This window comes from Bos grunniens, chromosome 26 (genome assembly GCF_055505025.1).
Source record: "Bos grunniens cultivar Pamir isolate PY7600 chromosome 26, Bosgru_T2T1.0, whole genome shotgun sequence".
NCBI classification, from domain to species: Eukaryota; Metazoa; Chordata; class Mammalia; order Artiodactyla; family Bovidae; genus Bos; species Bos grunniens.
In genome coordinates, this window is record NC_141190.1 from 9,506,328 (window position 1) to 9,531,223 (window position 24,896).

The window sequence follows — 24,896 nt, forward strand, 5'->3', positions numbered from 1 at the left end:
TCTCATGCTTACTATTTTGGCGTTCAGATTTTTCTTTGAGTTTTATGTAAGTTAATGCACAAAATTCTTGATATATACTGGATTTTTTTTTTTTTTTTTGAGGGAAAAGTTATGTGAAGCTTCAACCCCAAGCATTATTTACAAAACAGAAATTATCTTTTCTGAATTATTTCCTCCTAAAGTAATACAAATGGAAAATCATATAAAAATTCTTTAGCTTTTAAAGCAGTTCAGAAGTACATGTTAATGTTTGAAAGGGATAAAGTTTTAGAGAAGAAGTGTAATTTTTTTTTTCCTTTGAGGCTTTTATCCTAGAGATTTTGAGAAAGTGAACCGACATATCTGTCATAAGCTGTTGCAGTGATGGGTTGGCTGCAATTTATCCTGCAACCTGGGTAAAAGGAAACACTATTATTAATTGTGCTGGGAGAGCAGGTGGAAAACCAGGATACATACTCACCTAGCAATGAGAAATTAAGAAAAATAATAAAAAAATGTCCCCTGTTTTCTAAGAATGTGTAATCCATATAGCAGATACTGATCAATCTATATATAGAGTGTAATTTCTTTATAGTGTGAATAAATTTCCAAGGACTAGAAGTAGGAGATGTTGGGAACAAATTAAGTAGGCTAGCATCTGTTGATCTGGTGTCTAAATGCTTTATGTGAGTGCATGCTCAATCATGCCCGACTCTTTGTGACACCATGGACTGTAGCCCGCCAAGCTCCTCTGTCCATGGAATTCTCTGGGCAGGATTACTGGAGTGGGTTGCCATGCCCTCCTCCAGAGGATTTTCCCAACCCAGAAATCAAACCCCAGTTTCCTGCAGTTCGTGCATTGGCAGGCAGATTCTTTACCACTGCACCACCTGGAATGCCGAAGGATCAGAAAAGTGAAGATGCCTAGTAGCATTTAAAATTGAGTTTTTTCTCTTTCTTTAACTGGCTATGCATTGGAGTCATTTGCAGAGCTTTAAAAATTACTTATTTGGGAAATAATTCAAGTACATAGATGATAATAAAGGGTAATATAATGAGTATCTATATACCCACAACTTAGTTTGATCAGATTTTAAAATTATGCTTCAGTTAGTTGCTGTAAATAAATTGAGGGCCCTTAGGCCCTCTCCCGGAGAAGTCAATGGCATCCCCACTCCAGTACTCTTGCCTGGAAAATCCCGTGGACAAAGGAGCCTGGTAGGCTGCAGTCCATGGGGTCTCTAAGAGTCAGACACGACTGAGCGACTTCACTTGCACTTTTCACTTTCATGCATTGGAGAAGGAAATGGCAACCCACTCCAGTGTTCTTGCCTGGAGAATCCCAGGGATGGGGGAGCCTGGTGGGCTACTGTCTATGGGGTCGCACAGAGTCGGACACGACTGAAGTGACTTAGCAAGCAAGCAAGGCCCTCTCCAGGATCTCATTCCTTTCCTTTTCTCCCCACAGGTAACTGTTGTTATGAATTGAGCATTTAAGTCATCCCATGTCAGTTTTTAATGTTTAAATTTATGTACCTAAATGGGATATAATTTTCAGATTTTTAAACTTCTAGGAATGATGTCAAACTATGATATTAGTCTGAAATTTGATTTTAATTCAACTTTGTATTTTTTTTATTTAATGCATATAATTCTAGTTCTACATTTATACTTATGTATAGAATTACATTATATAACTACCAGTATCTAGCCATTATTCTGTTAGTGGACATTTAAAATTGTTTAAGATTTTTTTTAAAAAAACTGTTTCTAGTCTCTGAATTGACAAGGATTTTTGTGTTTTGGACTTCTCTGGTGAGTCAGTGGTAAAGAATCTGCCTGTCAATGCAGGAAACATGGGTTTGATCCCTGGGTCGGGAAGATCCCCTGGAGAAGGAAATGGAAACCCACTCTAGTGTTCTTGCCTGGGGAATCCCATGGACAGAAGAGCCTGGTGGGCTATGGTCTGTGGGGTTGCAGAAGAGTAAGACACGGCTTAGCAACTGAAAACAACAACAAATTTGTATTTTACTGATTGGGTGAGAGCAACTTTTTGGAGGCAATATTAGCATAATGGTTAAAATCATGGGTTCTGGAATTGGACTGTTTGCTTTTGATTCTTGACTTTGTTATACTTTTGAATAACTCTCTGATCTTTATACCTCACTAGTTCCTTAATAACTATGTCATGGTTTCTTTCTGTGTAAAACAGAAATAGGAATTGTGCCTGCCTCATAGGATTATTGGAAGGATTGTATTAGATTTATTCATGCAAAGCATTAACACAGTACCTGGCACAGAGAGCTGCTTGAAAATACTTTAGCTATTTAAATACCTTTGTTTTTACATAGAAAGGTGAAGTTGAATGTATTTTTTGTAATTTATTCTTATTTAGAAATGCAGCTGAGTAATTTTTTAAAATTGTGTTATTTCAAAAATATATATGATACATTTTTAGGTCAATACTAGTTAAAAATTATTTACCCCATCATTAAGTTTTACTGGTCAGAGAGGCTGAAGCTAATACAGTCCAGATTCTTTGTATAGGAAATTACTTTTCTACTGAAGTGTTTCTTAGTTTTTAACTCTTTCAAATAATGCAACAGTGAACATCCTTATAGTCTGCTTTATGCGCTTGAGAGTTTATAAGATAAACAAATATAGGTAGACTTATTGGATTAAGGAGCATGAATATTTGACATCTTGACATATACTACCAAATTGTTCTCTGAAAGTGTAGAAAAACTTATATCAGCAATATATGAGAATGCTCATTTCCCCTAATTCATCCAATAGTGGATATTATTAGTCATTTTGACTTTTACCAATTCGATTAATGAAAAATGATATCTAGCTTTATTTTGTGTTTCTTTGGTTACTTGTAAGGTTGAACATCCTTTCATATGTTTATTAGTTATTTCATTCCTACTGTGAATTGCCTCTTTATAAACCATGGCCATGTTCTGTTGTTGGATTATTCTGTTTTTTCTCTTTGAATATAGATACCCTTTATGTGTTATAGATATATTAATTATATATTCTTTACTATTGCTTAACAAAAGGATAAATGCTTTGCCTATTTTGTGTCGAGATCCAGGGAGCCTAGAATGAATTACCCAAGATAATTAGTGGCAGAGTCAGGTCTCATAGTATGATTTTTCCCTCTTTCTCTCCTTGACCCTTTGTTTCACCTTCCTCCTGACTCCTCACTTAACTCTGCCCTTTTTCTTCTCTCTTTTTTTATATCCTTCTCTGTACTTTCTTCTTAATAGTTATAAAGTAAATTGTTGTGTACTTAAAAGAACTGTTCAGTAAATGTCCCTTGTTATTGCTAATTTTCAAGTTGGGGATTAAAACCTTTTATAACTTTATCTCCCCTCTTCCAACCCTCTAAAATTAACAAAATCAAACTATGATTTATGTAGTAAATCCTTGGCATTCTGTAGATATTCAGCCTTTGGAAAACTGCATAAAATAGTAACCCATAAATTTTACTCTTTCTTTTTTCCTCAGATTTAATTCAGGTAGCTTTTTTCACCTGTTCCTTTGACCTGGCAATTAAAGGTGTTAAATCTCCTTGGTGTGATGTTTTTGACATAGATGATGCAAAGGTATGTATTACTTTTGGAGTTTCTTTGCCTTCTTTGCATGGTTTTCATTGTTGTTATTTGAAGCAGCTTTTCAAAAAAGAGTAGGGAACATTAAGTGTCTTGGACTATCTCATAATTTTCTTAACAAAGATTAATTGTTCAGTTAGGACCTATCTGTTTGTAAATAGGTTGTGTTCATAAAACTCTGGCAAACATTCTTCATTGTGATTTGATTTCTAGATCCACCTGTTTAAAAACCTACTTAACCATTATCAAATTTTACTGCTGTAAAGGATTGTAGAGCTCAGTTCAGTTCAGTCACTCAGTCGTGTCTCACTCTTTGCGACCCCACGAATCGCAGCATGCCAGGCCTCCCTGTCCATCACCAACTCCCGGAGTTCACTGAGACTCACGTCCATAGAGTCAGTGATGCCATCCAGCCATCTCATCCTCTGTCGTCCCCTTCTCCTCCTGCCCCCAATCCCACCCAGCATCAGAGTCTTTTCCAATGAGTCAACTCTTCACATGAGGTGGCCAAAGTACTGGAGTTTCAGCTTTAGCATCTTTCCTTCCAAAGAAATCCCAGGGCTGATCTCCTTCAGAATGGATTGGTTGGATCTCCTTGCAGTCCAAGGGACTCTCAAGAGTCTTCTCCAACACCACAGTTCAAAAGCATCAATTCTTCGGCGCTCAGCCTTCTTCACAGTCCAACTCTCACATCCATACATGACCACAGGAAAAACCATAGCTTTGACTAGCCGGACCTTAGTTGGCAAAGTAATGTCTCTGCTTTTGAATATGCTATCTAGGTTGGTCATAACTTGCCTTCCAAGGAGTAAGCGTCTTTTAATTTCATGGCTGCAGTCACCATCTGCAGTGATTTTGGAGCCCCCCAAAATAAAGTCTAATACTGTTTCCATTGTTCCCCCATCTATTTCCCATGAAGTGATGGGACCAGATGCCATGATCTTCATTTTCTGAATGAAAAACAAAGTTGAAGCCAACTTTTTCACTCTCCACTTTCACTTTCATCAAGAGGCTTTTTCCTCTTCACTTTCTGCCATAAGGGTGGTGTCATCTGCATATCTGAGGTCATTGATATTTCTGCCGGCAATCTTGATTCCAGCTTGTGCTTCTTCCAGCCCAGCATTTCTCATAATGTACTCTGCATATAAGTTAAATAAGCAGGGTGACAATATACAGCCTTGATGTACTCCTTTTCCTATTTTGAACCAGTCTGTTGTCCATGTCCAGTTCTAACTGTTGCTTCTAACTTTTTCAAGAGGCAGGTCAGTGGTGTGGTATTCCTATCTCTTGAAGAATTTTCCATAGTTTATTGTGATCCACACAGTCAAAGGCTTTGGCATAGTCAATAAAGCAGAAAGAGATGTTTTTCTGGAACTCTCTTGCTTTTTCGATGATCCAGCGGATGTTGGCAATTTGATCTCTGGTTCCTCTGCCTTTTCTAAAACCAGCTTGAACATCTGGAAGTTCATGGTTCATGTATTGCTGAAGCCTGGCTTTCAGAATTTTGAGCATTACTTTACTAGCATGTGAGATGAGTGCAATTGTGTGGTAGTTTGAGCATTCTTTGGCATTGCCTTTCTTTGGGATTAGAATGAAAACTGACCTTTTCCAGTCCTGTGGCCACTGCTGAGTTTTCCAAATTTGCTGGCATATTGAGTGCAGCACTTTCACAGTATCATCTTTCAGGATTTGAAATAACTCAATTGGAATTCCATCACCTCCACTAGCTTTGTTCATAGTGATGCTTTCTAAGGCCCACTTGACTTCACATTCCAGGATGTCTGGCTCTAGGTGAGTGATCACACCATCATGATTATCTGGGTTGTGAAGCTCTTTTTTGTACAGTAGTTCTATATATTCTTGCCACCTCTTCTTAATATCTTCTGCTTCTGTTAGGTCCTTACCATTTCTGTCCTTTATCGAGCCCATCTTTGCATGAAATGTTCCCTTGGTATCTCTAGTTTTCTTGAAGAGATCTCTAGTCTTTCCCATTCTGTTGTTTTCCTCTATTTCTTTGCATTGATCGCTGAGGAAGACTTTCTTATCTCTCCTTGCTATTCTTTGGAACTCTGCATTCAGATGCTTATATCTTTCCCTTTCTCTTTTGCTTTTCGCTTCTCTTCTTTTCACAGCTATTTGTAAGGCCTCCCCAGACAGCCATTTTGCTTTTTTGTATTTCTTTTCCATGGGGATGGTCTTGATCCCTGTCTCCTGTACAGTGTCACGAACCTCATTCCATAGTTGATCAGGCACTCTATCTATCAGATCTAGGCCCTTAAATCTATTTCTCACTTCCACTGTATAATCATAAGGGATTTGATTTAGGTCATACCTGAATGGTCTAGTGGTTTCCCTACTTTCTTCAATTTAAGTCTGAATTTGGTAATAAGGTGTTCATGATCTGAGGCACAGTCAGCTCCCGGTCTTGTTTTTGTTGACTGTATAGAGCTTCTCCATCTTTAGCTGCAAAGAATATAATCAGTCTGATTTTGGTGTTGACCATCTGGTGATGTCCATGTGTAGAGTCTTCTCTTGTGTTGTTGGAAGAGGGTGTTTGCTATGACCAGTGCATTTTCTTGGCAAAACTCTCTTAGTCTTTGCCCTGCTTCATTCCATATGCCAAGGCCAAATTTGCCTGTTACTCCAGGTGTTTCTTGACTTCCTACTTTTGCATTCCAGTCCCCTATAATGAAAAGGACATCTTTTTTGGGTGTTAGTTCTAAAAGGTCTTGTAGGTCTTCATAGAACTGTTCAAGTTCAGCTTCTTCACCGTTACTGGTTGGGGCATAGACTTGGATTACTGTGATATTGAATGGTTTGCCTTGGAAACAAAGAGAGATCATTCTGTCGGTTTTGAGATTGCATCCAAGTACTGCATATCGGACTCTTTTGTTGACCATGATGGCTACTCCATTTCTTGTAAGGGATTCCTGCCCACAGTAGTAGATATAATGGTCATCTGAGTTAAATTCACCCATTCCAGTCCATTTTAGTTTGCTGATTCCTAGAATGTCGACGTTTTCTCTTGCCATCTCTTGTTTGACCACTTCCAATTTGCCTTGATTGATGGACCTGGCATTCCAGGTTCCTATGCAATATTGCTCTTTACAGCATCAGACCTTGCTTCTATCACCAGTCACATCCACAACTGGGTATTGTTTTTGCTTTGGCTCCATCCCTTCATTCTTTCTGGAGTTATTTCTCCACTGATCTCCAGTAGCATATTGGGCACCTACTGACCTGGGGAGTTCCTTTTCAGTATCCTATCATTTTGCCTTTTCATACTGTTCATGGGGTTCTCAAGGCAAGAATATTGAAGTGGTTTGCCATTCCCTTCTCCAGTGGACCACATTCTGTCAGACCTCTCCACAATGACTCGCCTGTCTTGGGTGGCCCCACGGGCATGGCTTAGTTTCATTGAGTTAAACAAGGCTGTGGTCCTAGTGTGATTAGATTTACTGGTTTTCTGTGAGTATGGTTTCAGTGTGTCTGCCCTCTGATGCCCTCTTGCAACACCTACCGTCTTACTTGGGTTTCTCTTACCTTGGACATGGGGTATCTCTTCACAGCTGCTCCAGCAAGGCGCAGCTGCTGCTCCTTACCTTGGACGAGGGGTATCTCCTCAGCACCAGCCCTCCTGACCTTGAACGTGGAATAGCTCCTCTAGGCCCTCCTGCGCCCGCTAATATAATCCAAATTCTTCTTTTTATAGGGTGAATGTATTTCCAAAGTTCAGAGAGGATGAATGGATTTCCAATACCTATTCTTTTATGAAATTTTCATAATATATTAAGTTCTGTGCTCTACCTGGTGATGGCAGTAATTCATCTACAGTTTCTGCCCGCGTAATTGGTATTCCCTTTCTTTCCGCTTCATTCATATGGGTTCTTTGTAGAAGCCAAACTATTTTTGGAGCTGTTCCAATGTGTATTTCTATCTTTAGGCTTCTTCCCATATCTTTTTTTTTCTCATTTTGTACTTTCTTTTTTTAAATGATTATTTTCTTAAGTCTTTAGAATTCATGATACTATATTTAATTATAGTTTTCATTTGCTCTGTAGAATTTCTAGGGTGAGTGGGCTTTTTTTCTGGCTGTTTTATCTGTGTAGCTGTCTTGTTTTTAATTTGTATGTTTGTGTAGACACCAGCACCTTTTTAATTACTCATCTTTGCAATGAGTTCAGCTTTTACTTCTCAAGTGGCCAATAGGGATGAGCCTATTGGTTCAGAGATAAATAGTGTTCCTTACAATTTAGAGTCTTTCTCTGAGATTCTTTGCAGTACACTTCATGTAGAGATGGATGGTCAGTATGTTTCCTGTAATGGTGTTATACTCTGTCCAGGGAGGCTCCTGTTAGACTTCATTGTTTTGAGCAAGGATTGCTGGATTTACTTCCACAAGTGTACCGTGTGCTTTGAGGATCTGTCTTCTGCTGGTTTTATCTGAGATGTTGTGTTTGATTTTTACTGCATTTGGCAGTCCGTCCTCATTTATGGTGGTGGCTCAGGATTTCTAATTTCTTTGAAAGGAGCATTTGCCTTTCTCTTTCTGATTCTTGTTTTTTAGAGTGATTTCTGAGAGAAGAGAGCAGATATATCTGTATATTTTCTAGTTAAGAGCACGTTCAGTTTTTCATTATAAAATATGTTTGGCATAGTCACCAGTAGTTATCCTTACCAAGTTAAGAAAATTTCTGTTTCTTGTCTACTAAAACTTTCTATTTGTTTATTGTTTTTAAAATTAAGAATGTGCTGGATTTCTGGCATCTAGGAAGATGATTATTTTTTCTTCTTTAATCTTCTAGCATAGTTAATTACATTAGTACATTTTCTAGTATTGAATTGTGATTTTTTCGTAAGATAGATTCTTTTATTGACTGATTTTTCTCCTAGTTAATATTATATTTCTTGTTTCTTCATGTATTTCTAGTAATTTATTAGATAATGGACACTGTGAATGTTACAGTGTTGAATACCTGGATTTTGTCTTTTAAGTGTTGAATTTTGTTTTATTCTGCAGTTAAGTTACTTGTGGATCAGTTTGATCCTTTTGAAGCTTTATTCTCCTGAGTTTCAAGTTCTAGACCTGACCTTACAAAACTCAGACACAAGACTTTACTTATACACGTCTTTACTGTTAAAGTATGACCCTTTGGCGTCCAGATTGAAATCCTGGATCTCTTGGTATCTGTGGAGCTCTCTACTTAAGCTGCTTGGAACGTGAATATCTCCTAGCCTTGTGCTAGCTCTGCAGTTGATCAGCTTACAAATCCCATAACATTTGCAACATAATCAAGGGGATTCCCCCCTGCCACTTCCATGATTTTTGGAGTTCTTTTTCTGTGTAGCTTCTTCCTCTCTTCTCTAACCTTCTAATTCCAGTCACTTCAGACTTACTAAACTCTGAGTACTGACTTCTTGACTCAGCAAGACTGCTGCATTCTGCCTGACATTCTTTTCCCTGTGTCAGTTTCAGAGTGCCTCTTCTTTTTCATTTCTGATACTATTTTTGTTTCATTTCTTGAAAAGATTTGGCAAAACTTTGTCTAATTCTTTTTATTTTAATTAAAAAATTTTTTACTTTTTCCTTTTGTTAACTTTTTTATTTAATTACCTCTTTAGCAACCCACTCCAGTATTCTTGCCTGGAGAATCCCATGGACAGAGGAGCTTTGTAGGCTACAGTCCATGGGGTAGTAAAGAGTTGGACACGACTGAGCGACTTCACTTTCACTTTTAGTATTTGTTGAGTTTTGTTTTTAGTACATGGCACTGGCCTGTCCTTGCTCTTGATTTTAAACTTACAGCTAGCACTTAATTTCTCTAGGGACTTTTCTGGGAAGAATGGCTCATATCGGCCACATGGTCTTCTCTTGTACCTCTTTTGGATTGCAACTTTTTATCCTCCACTTTTGGTGTTAGATCAAATGATACATGAATACAAGTTTTAACATTCAGATAAAGGCCACCTTAATCACCAACTCCAAGTTAAGAGGTCTCCACAGAAAATCTATCGTTCTTGTCAGTTTAATGTGTACTTTTCAATCTTTTAATGTGTGTATTTTGGTAGTAAACGGTATTGTACTGTATTTATTCTACTTTTTTTCTTTAACAAATGTCTTTTACAAAAATACAGAAATTCACAAAACAATTGGCATTTATTGAATACTGTCTGTGTGCTAAGGGCATTTTTGAGGACTTGGCACAATTCTGAGGAGGTGCTGGAACTCTCAGCAGATAATGAAGTAAATCTCAACTAAATTATGGAATGTGTCCAAGATTTCAAAACTGAAAAGAGATCCAGCATTTTTAATAGATCTGTAAAAGGCATAAGGCTCCAAACATTGAAAATAACTGCATAAATTATAGCTTTCAATTACTTCTTAGGAAAATGAAAAAAAAAGATTAATATATTCCACTACTAGTCCACACTTAAGATGTCAGCAGGCCTGGTCTCCTCTGAGAGCTGTAAGAGAAGGATCTGTTCCAGACCTTTTTCACTGGCTCACATATGACCATCTTCTATACGTATCTGTGTCCCATCCTTCCCCCCATCTTGCTCTTCTCTCCTTAGCAACAATAGTTAAACAACATACACTGGGCTACATAAAAAAAACCCAGTAGAGTAAGAATACTCTGGCCATGACAGGTTCAGAAATGCCTGATATTGCCCCATCACACTAAAATGGGCTTCCCCGGTGGCTCAGGGGTAAAGAATCCACCTGCCAGTGTAGGAGCTACAGGAGACACAGGTTTGATTCCTAGGTCGAAAAGATCCCCTGAAAGACGAAATGGCATCTCCAGTATTCTTGCTGAGATAATCCCACGGACAGAGGAGCTTGGTGGGCTACAGTCCATAGGGTCACAAAGAGTCGGACATGACTGAGCAACTGAGCATGCTTGCACGCTTTAACAGTAGTTGGTGGTCTGATCTGTTGCCTGCGGTGAGGCCAACAAGTATTTATTATTCTTAACCAGCTGTTCTCATTCAGCATTATGTCTTGGAGATCTTTCCATATCAGTTCATGTAGATCTATAAATAATCTCATAGTATCCATAGTATGTGTATATTATAGTTTAATTATCTACCTCTTAATGAAGTTTAGGTATTTCCAGAATTTTTTTTTTTGGTTCCTATAAGCATTGCTATTCTAAGATATTCTTGTACATTGTCTCTCATGTTCCTCTGTGATTATTATAATAAATGGAATTAATAGGTCTTAGAGATGTGTGTCTTTTGTCAGTTTGTCCTTTAGAATGTTTTAATATATTAATTCATTCCTTCTAGTACCAATTTCCCATAATTTTGGTCTACTTTTATTGCTGTTCTTATTACTGTTTTTGGTTGCTTGAACCAAAGTCACTCATTTTCTATCTGGTTTCTACCTTCCTAAAATTCTTTAAAATTTCTGACTCACTGTGAGCAACTTTTTGTGCTATAATGAATATTTTTCTATTTATGTTTTCTTTTTTCTGTTTCTATCTTTGCTATGATCTTAATATAATTTTAGAAGAGAAGGGGGGCATGCACCTGTCTTTATCCCACTCTTCTGAACTGTCAAGGACGCTGGGATTGTTGGCTGTGAATACTGCTGACTTGCTCTTTCATGTCAGTCTCTACATTCCCATTCAGGTTTGTGTCTCAGTGTAAATCTCTGGGTCTCACCCTTAAATACTTGAAATGTAAATAAAAACTTTGTAACTGCTAAGATTCTCCTGTACTTTGTGTAGAATAGTGATTAAACAATGTAACCTTTTCTGAGAGATCATTATTAAATCAGAAAATCTGTTATATTAATAAAAATGTAATGATGTTTGAAATTTTTATTTTTAGGTTTTAGAATATTTAAATGATCTGAAACAATATTGGAAAAGAGGATATGGGTATTCTATTAACAGTCGATCCAGCTGCACCCTGTTTCAGGATATCTTTCAGCACTTGGACAAAGCAGTTAAACAGAAACAACGGTAAAAACTTTTAAAAACTTTTTAAAACAGGATTAAAGCCAAATTAAGCTTCTGGAAAATGTTTTATGATGGGTGATTTTTAAAAATAGATTTTGCTTTTATGTTTTTAAAAAATAATTATACTTAACAAAAAATTAGATGACCTATGTAAGTTATAAAGCATGTACATCGTCCATTCAACCCAAGAACTGGAGCATTAGTGATTGCATTTGTCTATTTATGTATTTCTCCATGATTTCATTTTCCACTCTCCCCTGGCCCTGTTTACTTCCTATCCCCTTTGCAGACTATTCCCCATTTGGTTCATATTATTCCTTAGTCTCCGTAAAATTTTTTTTATTATGAATGTATCTGTGCCCAAATGACATGCTTAGTTTTGCTTAGAGACATATGCTTACTGTGTTTTGGGATTGTTTCTTTCCCCCTCCAACATTACATTTATAATATTTATCATGTTGTTACATATACTATAGTTTATTCATTTTTACTAGAGTACAGTATTCAGTGATGTTCAATATTCAGTAAGTAAATACCATAGTTTATATCATCTTGTCACTGAGCGTTTGGGTAGTTTCTAATTTTTGCCATATTTTAAATAGTGAAATTGTACGTGATTTCTGATATGAATTTTTCTAAATTTTTATTTTAAATGAGAGTTTCTTATCAAAAAGTCTTTTTAACATTCATACTTCTCAAAGTTTAAAAATACTTTTCATAATTTGAACCTTTGATAGAATCTAAACTGTTTGACAAATATGGCTCCATGAAAGCTTATATATTCATAGTTGGAAATGAAAATCTTGTAGTAAAAGATTGTGACAGAAAGACTGAAGATGATGCATTTGATTGAGTTTGTGGTATTAAGTTTTATATACGTACAGATATAGAGAGAAATTGTGTGTGTGTGTGTGTGGGTGTGTGGGTGTGTGGATGGCTTTAGTTGGTGAACTTTCTGTGGGTTAGATGGGAGTTAGGGAAGAAAACCAGATTTAGTACACGTGGTTCCTAATTCATGATTTATGATGATGGTTTGACTTAAAAGTTTTTGACTTTATGATGGTGCAAAAATGATACACATTCAGTAGAAGCTGTACTTTTCCCAGGCTAGCTCTCTGCAGTATGATACTCTCATAAAAGCTGTACTTTTCCCAGGCTAGCTCTCTGCAGTATGATACGCTCATACTGCTGGGCATCGGCAGTCTGCTGCAGCTCTCAGTCAGCTGCAACTCTCAGTCAGTAACTCAGTCACAAGCAAAACACTGCCAATATTCTTAAAACCATTTTAGACCCACACAGCCATGCTGTGTTTCACTTTCAGTACAGTGTTTAATGTGAGATATTCAGCACTTTATTATAAAGTAGGCTTTGTCTTAGGTGATTCTGCTCAACTGTAGGCTAATGTTAGCATTTTGAACACATTTAAAGTAGGGTAGATTTGAGCAGACTCCAGGAAATAGCAGGACAGGGAAGCCTGGCTTGCTGCAGTTCATGGGGTCACAAAGAGTCAGACACGACTAAACAATTGTACAACAAAAGGTAAGCTGTGATGTTTGGTAGGTTTCTGACTGGATGTTTTCAGTTTAATGAAGTGTTTATTGAGATGTAACCCCATCATAAGTGGAGAAAGAGCTGTACTTAGTTTCTGCTACCAAACACTTTTTTGGTAGCAGAAACAAAATAGTCAAGGCAAGTTCCCTCTTTGAGATAGGTATTAATTTCTTTCCTACTTGGTTTTATGAATGTTTTAAAACCCTTAAACTTTATGAGATAACAGACCTTTGCTGTTTTTTCATTGTTTAAGGTTTATCTCATTGATGAATGTGAGGTATGGAAAACTTAAAATTGTGTCTGAAAGATTCTAAATAACTTCTGCAAAATTTGCTGTTACAACTTGTTACCAGATTCAAAGCTTAAATAAGATATTTATTGTTGGTATTTTAAAAATGAGCATTTCTGTACACTAAAAACTACAAAGCATTACAGAGAGAAATTAAAGATAACCCAAATAAATCCAGAGATATACTATCTTTATAGATTGGAAGATTCAGATTGATCATCTGTAGACTGACTACAATCCCTGTCATAATTGCAGTGGATCTCTATGTAGAAATTGAGAAGCTTATTCTAAAATCTATACAGAAATGCAGAGGCTCTAGAAGAGCTAAAACAATTTTGAAAAAGCAAAAGGACTTAATAAATACCTGACTTTAAAACTTATTATAAAATTATAGCCATAAACAGATGGATCAATATAATCAAGTCAAGAAGTAAATTCTGATATATATGGTCAGTTTTTTGCACAGATGCCAAGGTAATGTGTTGGCGTCCTTTCAGCAAATGGTGCTGGAACAGTTGGAAACCCATATGTTAAAAAAATGACACTCAGACCCTTCCCCACACGATACAGAAAAATAGATTATAGACTTGTATAAAATCTAGAATTAGAAAACTTCTAGAAGAAAATGTAGGATCAAGCAGCAAGGATATATTGTGCAGCACAGGAAAACATAGCCATTATTTTGTAATAATTTAGAGTATAATCTTTAAAACTATTGAATCACTGTTATACACTTGAAACTAATATAGTTGTACTACAGTTTTTAAAGAGAAACAAACAAAATGTAGGATCAATGACCTGGATTTAAAAGCTAAAACTATGAAACTTTTAGAAGAAAACATAGTAGTAGGTCTTCACCATCTTGGATTAGGCAATGACTTCTTAGATACAGAAACAAATGCATAATCCATTTAAAAAAAATAGAAATGAACTTCATCAAAATTAAAAATCTTTGTGCTTCAAAAAGAAAAGCACTATTTGGAAACTGAGAAGACAAGCAACAGACTTGGAGAAAATAGTTGCAAACCATATATATATGATTAAGGATTTGAATCCAAAATATATTTTAAAAGTTACATCTCACTGATAAGGTGACACATAATCCAATTTTGAAAAGGGGCAAAAATTTGAACAGATACTTTACTAAAGAAAGATCTGTGGATGGGAAATAAGCATGTGAAAAGATACTAATAAACTATCTGATAATAACGTTAGATATTAAAATCACAGTGCTGCTGCTGCTAAGTTGCTTCAGTCGTGTCCGATTCAGTGCGACCCCGTAGATGGCAGCCCAACAGGCTCCCCCTTCCCTGGGATTCTCCAGGCAAGAACACTGGAGTGGGTTGCCATTTCCTTCTCCGATGCGTGAAAGTGAAAAGTGAAAGTGAATTCGCTCAGTCGTGTCCGACTCTTAGCGACCCCGTGGACTGCAGTCTGTCAGGCTCCTCCGTCCATGGGAGTTTCCAGACAAGAGTACTGGAGTGGGTTGCCATTGCTTTCTCCAAAATCACAATGAAATACCACTTATACCCCTAAGTTGGCTGTAAAATAAGAGAAAAAAAATATATATGTTGGTCTCTGCCCCGGGTTCTTGACATTGGGCTCCTGAAACCATTGTACTGTCTCGGGTGGTAAGAGTGTCTTTTGTTCTGAGATGACTGGATGGCTCCAGGATGATGGTTGTTTACTGGAAATAACAAGCCATAATTAGAAGCTTGGAATTTTCAGCCTCATCCTCCCGCTGCCCCCAATCACCACCACCATTCCCCACAGTTCTCTTGAGAAGGGAGAAGGGCTGGAAATGGAGTTAATGATCAGTCATGCCTGCGAGGTTCACGGGACTTCTGTGGTGGTGAACAAGTAGAGCAGTTAAGAAAGAGACATGTCTGGAAAGGACATGGAAGCTCTGTGCCCCTTCCCACTTACCTTTCCCTGTACTCCTTTTCCATCTGGATGTTCATCTGTGTCTTTTATGATACCCTTTTATAGTAAACTGGTAAGTGCAAATTAGTATTTTCCTGACTTTGTGAGCCAGTCTAGCAAATTAAACCTAAGGGGATCATGAGAGCCTTCTGTCTGTGGCCATATTGGATAGAAGTTGTGGGTGACCTAGGTGAAGACCTGCTACTTACAGTTTGCACCTGAAGTAGGGGCAGTCTCGTGGGATTGAGCCCTTAGCCTGTGGGAGATAATGCGTAGAACAGCCACCTGGTGTCACAGAGTGTTGCCTAGTGTGGGAAAAACCCTGCACATATGGTAACCAGAGGGGTCAGAAACATTAGGAATGTGAGAGGAAATGAGAAACATAGGAGGAAAGGACTAGAAGTATTTTTCCTATTCACTGGCTAAAATAAAAAAATTTTTAAATTTTTCTTAAGTGTTGGTAAGGTGTGAAGCAATTGGAAACCTTATGCATTTTTGGTGGGAAAGTAAAATTGTTTAAAAAGAATCTTTTTAAACATATACCTTGTATGCGATTTATATTAAAATGAAATTCCAGGTTTAGTTTATTTTATTATGCTTTGCTTATCTTACCCACAAGTGAAGTACAGTGGGGAAAAAAATTGCAATGGACTGACTATTCCATTATGTTAGGTAATAGCTAGTTGTGTTTTTTTATCTACTCAGAAGCTAATGAGACTAATTTTCATGTCATGGATGTCATGAAATGGGATGCGGTAGTATGGAAGCCATGGGATGTAGTAGGCAGATGCTTAGATTTGGTTTTGAGTCCTGGTTCTACTCTATTGATGCTGCAGATTCCTCACTTTTGAAAAGGGGAATTATTGTCCTGACTCACAGGGTTGTTAATCAAGTGAGATAATTTCTATTAAAACACTTAGTATAATGTAGGATACAGATATGGTATTGTTACTGTATGTGAGAGCTGTCTGGTCAAACATGTCCTTAATGTCTTTGTCAGACATTCACATACCTTTCCTCTCCCTGCTGCCATGATTCAAATATTAGAAACAGATACTTTCTAGTAGTTAACCTCTTCCAATTTTCATGTTCCTGAGCTCATTCCTTAAATTAAATCCCTTTCCATCAGCAGGATAGAGAACATTTTTACTCCTTTTGGAGGATTACTCTTGTATTAGTGAATTGAAAAGAAGATTCATTCAACAGTATTTTAAACATCTACTGTGATATATGTCAGGCAGTATCATATGAGCTGGACAGAGTCATTGTACTTGTGACTCTTAACAATATAGAGAAAATAGAAATGTATAAAAAAGCCATGGGTTGTGATATAACTATTTATGTAAGATTGTAAAACAGTATGGTTATTCCCTTGTGGTCCAGTTGGGAAATAATCTGCCTGCAATGTAGGAGACTGGGTAAAACAGTAGTAAAGTTAAAGGAAGGAGAACTTGACCTTGTAAGACAAATTTTCTTTGGCCACTGCCTCCTTTTCTAGCTAAGGAAAGAAAGTTAGCACTTATTGTGAAGAAACGGGCAGATACTTTGCAGCCTGGTTTTCTCTATACTAAAAGACTGATTAGGGATTTTTAAATTTGTTTAACTGCATCAAGATGAAATCTTAAACAGGTAAAGGGAAAAATTGAATTTAGAGACTTCTGTCAGATTGCTTTCCAGAAAACAGGGTGATACTAACCAATTTTATTAGCAGTGCCAAAATTTAGGATACTTCTCAAGAAAACCAATATATGCTCAGTACAGAGAGAATAATAGGTTTAAAAACCCCAAAACTAATAGACTATTTTTTAGAACACTTTTAGGTTTACAACAAAAATGGGTGGAAATACAAAGTTCCCATGTTCTATCCCTTCCCTCACAGACATAGCCTTCTCCACTACTAATATCACACACCAGTGTGGTATCATAATAATATTTTAACAGAATATTTTATATTTGTATTTTTTATGAACTGTTCTATCAAAATATTATTTTACTTAATGACTTTTGTATTTGCATTTAGAGTTTATACTGAGTGTGTTTATATATGTATTTGTATATATATATACAGAAACAATATTTATCCTTGATATTATCTGAAGAAATGTCTTCACTCATTTCTACAGTTCTGAGGCTATTTTTGCTTTCTCCATCCCTCCTCCACCCCGTATTGAGATAGTACTATGTACACAGGTTGTGATTTTTTTTGTTATATTTTTATAGTAATGTTAAGTCAAAGGTATTCTTCAATGTTTCTGAATACTTTTCAACATAATTCTTATAGTGTGATTTTACTTCACAGAAAACATTGGAGATTGTAAATAATGTTAATTGATAAGTATCAACATTTTGGTTAAATATAACCAGTCCTCCAGATCCATGGTCCTTGACACTTATTAGGATCTTGACCTTATTTTCCTTCTTAAACCATCACTACAGTCATGGGATTAAAGTTAAAACCAGTAACTTTAGTATTTAAGCAAATTTAAACAGCTGTTGCTGTTTAAAGAGCTGTGGTTAGAAAAGCAGGTTAAACTTACTGAATAAGTAAGATTTATCTGTATTTTATTCTACTTTCCCATTCCCCATTGTCTGTTAGTATATTTTTATTTTTAATTGAGATTCAGTAAGTCACTTCCTAGTTTTTCAAAGAAAGGTTTATATTCCGAACTGTATAATTGCTTACCTCATGAGATCTTCCATTTTGTCAGGGATACTCTCAGATACGAGAATTAATTATTGTAAATATGTGTTACAGTGAATTAATTCTTGTAAATATGTGTTACAGCGAATTAATTCTTGTAAATATATGTTACAGTCATTAAATAGCTCTCATTAATCTTTTTTGAACCTTTGCATTCACTGTTGAATAAGGGTTTGACTTTTGAAGATTGTGTAGTTCCCTGTGTTAACCTAAGATGGCAGTATTGAAATGAAAGTATAGTGGCACCAAGCGATTACTTAGCCCATTGTAACCAGGGAGCTTTGTCTTTTGAAGTTCTTAGAAGTGTACGCAGATTCTAAATTCTCAGAACTTGTTACTGTTGCGAAGTTCTTGTTCCATGAGTTTAACTAGGTAGCACAGACTCTTCTAGTGCTAGTTGTTGAAAGATACTGGCTAAAATAAGGTAAAAGTTAATATAACTAGCCTGGCTATACTTTGAATTCAAATTCAACTGTCCATTTGTCTTTTGGAAAGACATGTTTTGACTTTCAGTGGACTGTAGGTCTGTGATGGCTAGAACTTTATTTCCCTGGTCTGTCCTCAGTGTCTAGAACACACCTGCGATGCAGTTGGTGCTTAGTGTATAATGAAGGAATATCCACAGTTTATAGTCATTTATCCTCCTAGGCATCTAAGCCGCAATCCTGTGTATTATTCTTGCCTCTCTCTCCCTCACCTTCTACATCTACTCACCATAATGTGGTATTTTGTTGTTGTTGTTTTTTCTTCACATCAGGTTCTTTTACTTTTCTTCACCCCCACTGCTTCCACCTCAACTCAAACTAATATTGTCTCTCTTTTTGATTCTAGCAGTTACCTCCTAAGTGCTTCCCTGATTTTAGTTTTACTTCTACTCAGATTCAATACAGCTAATTATGTAGGCAATGGAAGGTATATCCAAAGATGAAGACATTTAAATTATTGTCTCAAGGCACTCATGTCCTATTTTGGAGCATATCTAACAGCACTAAAACGGGTAAAAAACAATACTGAAGAAGAATTGATTTGAACCGTTGGGGGTTGGTAAAGCCTTTATGGGAGCAGGAGTCTTTGAGGTTGGTCATATCAACCCTTAACACTTAATTTTATGAAGTATAATTGATGTGAAATAAACAGCACATATTTAAAGTACACAACTTGATAAGTTTTTATACAGCCATGAAACTATCCCCATAATCAAGATAATGAACTATCCATTGCATGCAAAAATGTCTTTGTGACTCTTTCTAAGATAGTTCCCACCCCTCATTCCCAGGCTGATCCACTGATCTGCTTTCTGTCACTATAGATTATTTTGTATTTTCTAGAATTTTATATGAGGGAACCTTATAGGATGTATGTGTACATTTTTTAGGGGTTTGGCTTCTTTTCATGTAGCATAATGGTTATAAGATTCATTTGATTCATTTTGAGTATCAGTCAAATGACTCAGACATTTGACATCAGTCAAATGAATGAGACAATAAATTATTAATAATTTAATAATTCCATTTCATTTAGTATTTTACTTGTTGTTCAGTCGCTCAGTCATGTCTGACTCTTTGCAACTCTATGACCTGCAGCATGCCAGGCTTCCCTGTCCTTCACTGTCTCCTGGAGTTTGCTCACACTCATTTCCATTGAGTTGATGATGCCATCCAGCCATCTCATCCTCTGTCGCCTCCTTCTGTTCCTGCCCTCAATCTTTCCCAGCATCAAGGTCTTTTCCACTGAGTCAGTTCTTCGCATCAGGTGGCCAGCTTCAACATCAGTCCTTCCAGTGAATATTCAGGACTGATTTCCTTTAGGACTGACTGGTTTGATTTCCATGCTGTCCAAGGGACTGTCAACAGCCTTCTCCAGCACCACAGTTTGAAAGCATCAGTTCTTGGGTGCTCAGCCTTCTTTGTCATCCAGCTCTCACATCCACACATGACTACTGAGAAAACCATAGTTTTGACTATACAGAGTTTTGTCAGCAAAGTGATGTCTCTGCTAGGTTTATCATAGCTTTTCTTCCAAGGAACATGCATCTTTTAAGTATTTTACTTGGTGTTCCATTATATGGATATAATGGATTTGTTTATCCAATTTGTTTATCCATTCTCTTTATGGTAGGCATTTGGGTCATTTACAGTTTGAGGCTACTACAAATAAGGCTGCTGTGAACATTTGTGGTCTTTGTATGAACATATGCTTTCAGTTCTTTTGGATAATTAATGCACTGGAAGGACTGATGCTGAAGCTGGAGCTTTAGTACTTTGGCCACCTGATGCAAAGAGCTGACTCTTTGGAAAAGACCCTGATGCTGGGAAAGATTGAGGGCAGGAGGAGAAGGGGATGACAGAAGACGAGATGGTTGGATGGCATCACCAGCTCAATGGACATGAGTTTGAGCAAACAACAGGAGATAGTGAAGGACCAGGAAGCCTGGTGAGTCGGACAGGTCTGAATGACTGAAAACAACAACAAAACCCAGAGATGGAATAGCTGAGTCATATGTAGGTGCATGTTTAACTTCTTTAGAAACTGCCAAACTCTCCCCACCGGTGTGTGAGTTACAGTTATTCTATTTCCTGGCCAACACTTGGTATGGTAGGTATTTAATACTTTTAATTTTAGCCATTCTCATGGGTGTGTTGGAGCACTTCATTGTAGTTTTAGTTTCATTTCCCTAAAAATTAGTGTTGTAGGACGGATGGAATGAAAAATGCCAACCAAACTGAGAAGTCATCTTGAAAGTGAAACAAAAGGAGGGCAGCTTCATGTAATCAGTGGATCGATTTATTATAGAATAACTTACAAGGTGGGATCAGGATCAGGCAGACAATGATCTGGAAGCATTCACAGCTGTACTTGGCACTGCTAATTGGGCATTGGGACAGTTTTACAGTTAACCTAGGATATGAGGGTACAGGCTTGGATATAGGATGCATATTTCTAAGTCAAGACTAACAGATAGGGTAACTAGTCTCCTGGACACTGGAAATATATCAGTGGAAGTTTTTATTGTTTGGGGACTAACAGAGCATTGAGGCCACCTGGTCATCATGATTATTAAACAATATCTTAAATGACAAAACCCTCAGTGGCAGAGAAGTGATTCAGTCAGTCAGTCAATTCAGTCACTCAGTCGTGTCTGACTCTTTGTGACCCCACGAACCAAGCATACCAGGCCTCCCTGTCCATCACCAACTCCCGGAGTCCACCCAAACCCATGTCCATTTAGTCGGTGATGACATCCAACCATCTCATCCTCTGTTGTCCCCTTCTCCTCTTGCCCTCAATCTTTCCCAGCATCAGGGTCTTTTCAAATGAGTCAGCTCTTTGCATCAGGTGGCCAAAGTATTGGAGTTTCAGCTTCAACATCAGTCCTTCCAATGAACACCCAGGACTGATCTCCTTTAGGATGGACTGGTTGGATCTCCTTGCAGTCCAAGGGATTCTCAAGAGTCTTCTCCAACACCACAGTTCAACAGCATCAATTCTTCTGCACTCAGCTTTCTTTATAGTCCAACTCTCACATCGATACATGATCACTGGAAAAACCATAGCCTTGACTAGATGGACCTTTGTTGACAAAGGCCAACAAAGTAATGTCTCTGCTTTTTAATATGCTGTCTAGATTGGTCATAACTTTCCTTCCAAGGAGTAAGCGTCTTTTAATTTCATGGCGGCAGTCACCATCTGCAGTGATTTTGGAGCCCAGAAAAATAAAAGTCAGCCACTGTTTCCCCATCTATTTGCCATGAAGTGATGGGACCAGAGGCCATGATCTTAGTTTTCTGAATGTTGAGCTTTAAGCCAGCTTTTTCACTCTCCTTTTTCACTTTCATCAAAAGGCTCTTTAGTTCTTCACTTTCTGCCATAAGGGTGGTGTCATCTGCATATCTGAGGTTACTGATATTTCTCCCGGCAGTCTTGATTCCAGCTTGTGCTTCGTCCAGCTCAGCTTTTCTCATGATGTACTCTGCATAGAAGTTAAATAAGCAGGGTAACAATATACAGCCTTGACGTACTCCTTTTCCTATTTGGAACCAGTCTGTTGTTCCATGTCCAGTTGAAATTGTTGCTTCCTGACCTGCATACAGGTTTCTCAAGAAGCAGGCCAGGTGGTCTGGTATTCCCATCTCTTTCAGAATTTCCCACAGTTTATTGTGATCCACACAGTCAAAGGCTTTGGCATAGTCAATGAAGCAGAAATAGATGTTTTTCTGGAACTTTCTTGCGTTTTTCAATGATCCAGCGGATGTTGGCAATTTGGTCTCTGGTTCCCCTGCCTTTTCTAAAACCAGCTTGAACATCTGGAAGTTCACGGTTCACATACTGTTGAAGCCTAGCTTGGAGAATTTTGAGCATTACTTTACTAGCGTGTGAGATGAGTGCAATTGTACAGTAGTTTGAGCATTCTTTGGCATTGCCTTTCTTTGGGATTGGAATGAAAACTGACCTTTTCCAGTCCTGTGGCTACTGCTGAGTTTTCCGAATTTGCTGGCATATTGAGTGTAGCACTTTCACAGCATCATCTTTGAGGATATGAAACAGCTCAACTGGAATTCCATCACCTCCACTAGCTTTGTTCGTAGTGATGCTTCCTAAGGCCCACTTGACTTCACATTCCAGGATGTCTGGCTCTCAGTGAGTGACCATACCATCATGATTATCTGAGAAGTGATTCAGTACTACACATTACAGCCCTGGCAGAGACAGGAAAAACTGTTAAGAGCTCAAGATAATACCAGTTATGCTAACAGCCATACAACTAGTGATACTGAACTTATTTACCATCCATGTGTTTACTTTGGTTAAGTGTCTGTTCAAATCTTTTGCCATTTTTTAACTGGGTTATTTATCATTTTTATTATTGTTGCTTTAAGAGTTCTTTAATGTATACTCTAGATACAGAGTCTTTCTCATATTTATACTTTACAAGTATATTCTCCTAAACTGTGGTTTGCCTTTTTTGTTTTTATAATAATGTCTTTTATGAGCTAACTTTGCAACACTTTTGAGTCAGTTCCTCCTGAGCATCTGTTTGGTACCCTGTATATTTTGAGATTTTCCTATAATGGCTTGTGTGAACACAAACTATTCATGGCCTTGTGTTAGCTTTGGGGATTCTTTCCAATTCTTTGTGTTCAGTACTTTTTGCCTGGATTTGTATAGTTTTCTCACAGACAGTGATTTGATCAGTACTAGCTGAAATCTTGAGAGGAGTCACTGCACATCTCTCTTCTCTGGTATCCTAGCCTGTAAATTCTACTCAGTTGGGCCTCCATGAATTTCCAGTTCTATCTCATCTTCTCAGGAAGATTGACATAACTCTGTTTGGGTTCCCGTGCCCTGTGCTGCAGCCTGGAAACTAGGCAGTTAACATGGGGGAGCTGTGGGGATTTGCCTCCCCTCGCTCTTATTCTCACTATTGTTGAATATCTGGAAACTGCCTTTTCATATCTTTTGTTTGGCTTTATAGTAGTTTAAGGCAGGAAGATAAATCCAGTCCCTGTTACTACATCTTGGATGAAAGCCAAAGTTATTTCTATGTATTTTTCTTGAGAAAAAACTTTACACTTGAATCATTTCATTCTATATTTGCGTTAAAATGTCAAATTTGATACTTTTCCAAATGACACATTGGAGCTGATGCTTCAGATGTAAAATAGGATTAAATTATTTTTCCTTGTAATTTTCTTCCCAAAGCATCTCATATCTCTGGCAGTTCATGTTGCTCTTATTTGTGCACTTACATAATTGTGGGAATTACACGAGTCTAAAGCTCTATTTGATATTCTCAGATCATGTTTAAAAATACACTTTGTGTAACATTAGTTGAGTGTGAAACATGAACTAAGAGCTTAGAAAAACCTAAGCTGAGTACATTTAGGAGAAAACATGCAATTATTAGTTGTTTTTCTGGTTGAACTTTTTCCTGGATGTTTAATCTACTTTGAACACATGCATACATGCATAGTCATCAAACCTCATTCAACAACATAATTTTAGAGTTCAACTTAACTTTCCTTTTTAATGGAAGATTTGATAAAAATCTCCTTACCAACTTAAGTAAGTAAAAAGAGGGCTGAAATTTGGAGAAGTGCATTCTTACTTGCTAGATAACATTAGGTAATTCACTTGTCCTTTCCCTATTTCTTAAATGAGAAGTCATGACCAGATTTCAACCCTAAAATATTAGAATTCCAACTGTGTATTTCTACATATAATTCATTTAAGTTATTCATTTGTTTTCCTGTATTTGTATTGATAGTTTACATTTTCTAGGGTTTTTAATTTTTTAAAGCTAAAATGAATCTCTCTTAAAAGTGGTTTTGTCACTTTTTGGAAAATGTGTTATCTCAAATTTAATGCATTTTTATCAGAGGGATAGGGCAGAATTAAAGGTACATTAGATGCCTTTTTGTTCTGTTTTTTTTTTTTTTGAGACTTTGTGCTGCAAGTTCTAAAGAATATCATTACAAGTCAGGGATATAGTTAATATGAGAAATGTAACTAATAGAAGTCTTATGTTGAAGGATTGGAGTATGCAGTCAGAATGTAAAGAACAGAAACTACATGATTCAAGAAAAATAGAAATGTTCAAAGCAAATTATAAACTATCTGCACTTTCCTTAATTTGGTGTTGTGTGTAAATTTAAAATGTAAATTAATCTATTTAGATACTTTAAATGTAGAGCTCATTAGGACAAAATTATTAGACTTCTCTGAAATACACATGATGCAGGGGATAAAAGCTAATATGGAACAGAACTGTAGACACACTGTTCCTCAGGATGTCAGATTGTAATATACAGCAGAGGGATTCTTAGGATGTGTAGAGTCTGAACTCCCAAAACTGTATTCAAGTTTTTATGGGT

At 37.1% G+C, this 24,896-nt stretch overlaps 1 protein-coding gene across 8 annotated transcripts in view; it reads left to right on the forward strand.

Moving 5' to 3' along the window:
* Positions 1–24,896, forward strand: part of MINPP1 (multiple inositol-polyphosphate phosphatase 1) — a 102,518-nt gene that overhangs the window by 3,962 nt on the left and 73,660 nt on the right. For 7 of the 8 annotated variants that reach the window (XM_086379237.1, XM_086379231.1, XM_086379233.1 and 4 more), the window contains exons 3-4: positions 3,493–3,590; positions 11,430–11,563. The exons of the other annotated variant lie outside the window; for it this stretch is intronic. In XM_086379237.1, coding sequence (XP_086235363.1) covers positions 3,493–3,590; positions 11,430–11,563 — 232 coding nt within the window. The remainder of the gene's footprint in view (positions 1–3,492; positions 3,591–11,429; positions 11,564–24,896) is intronic. 8 annotated transcript variants of the gene reach the window in all.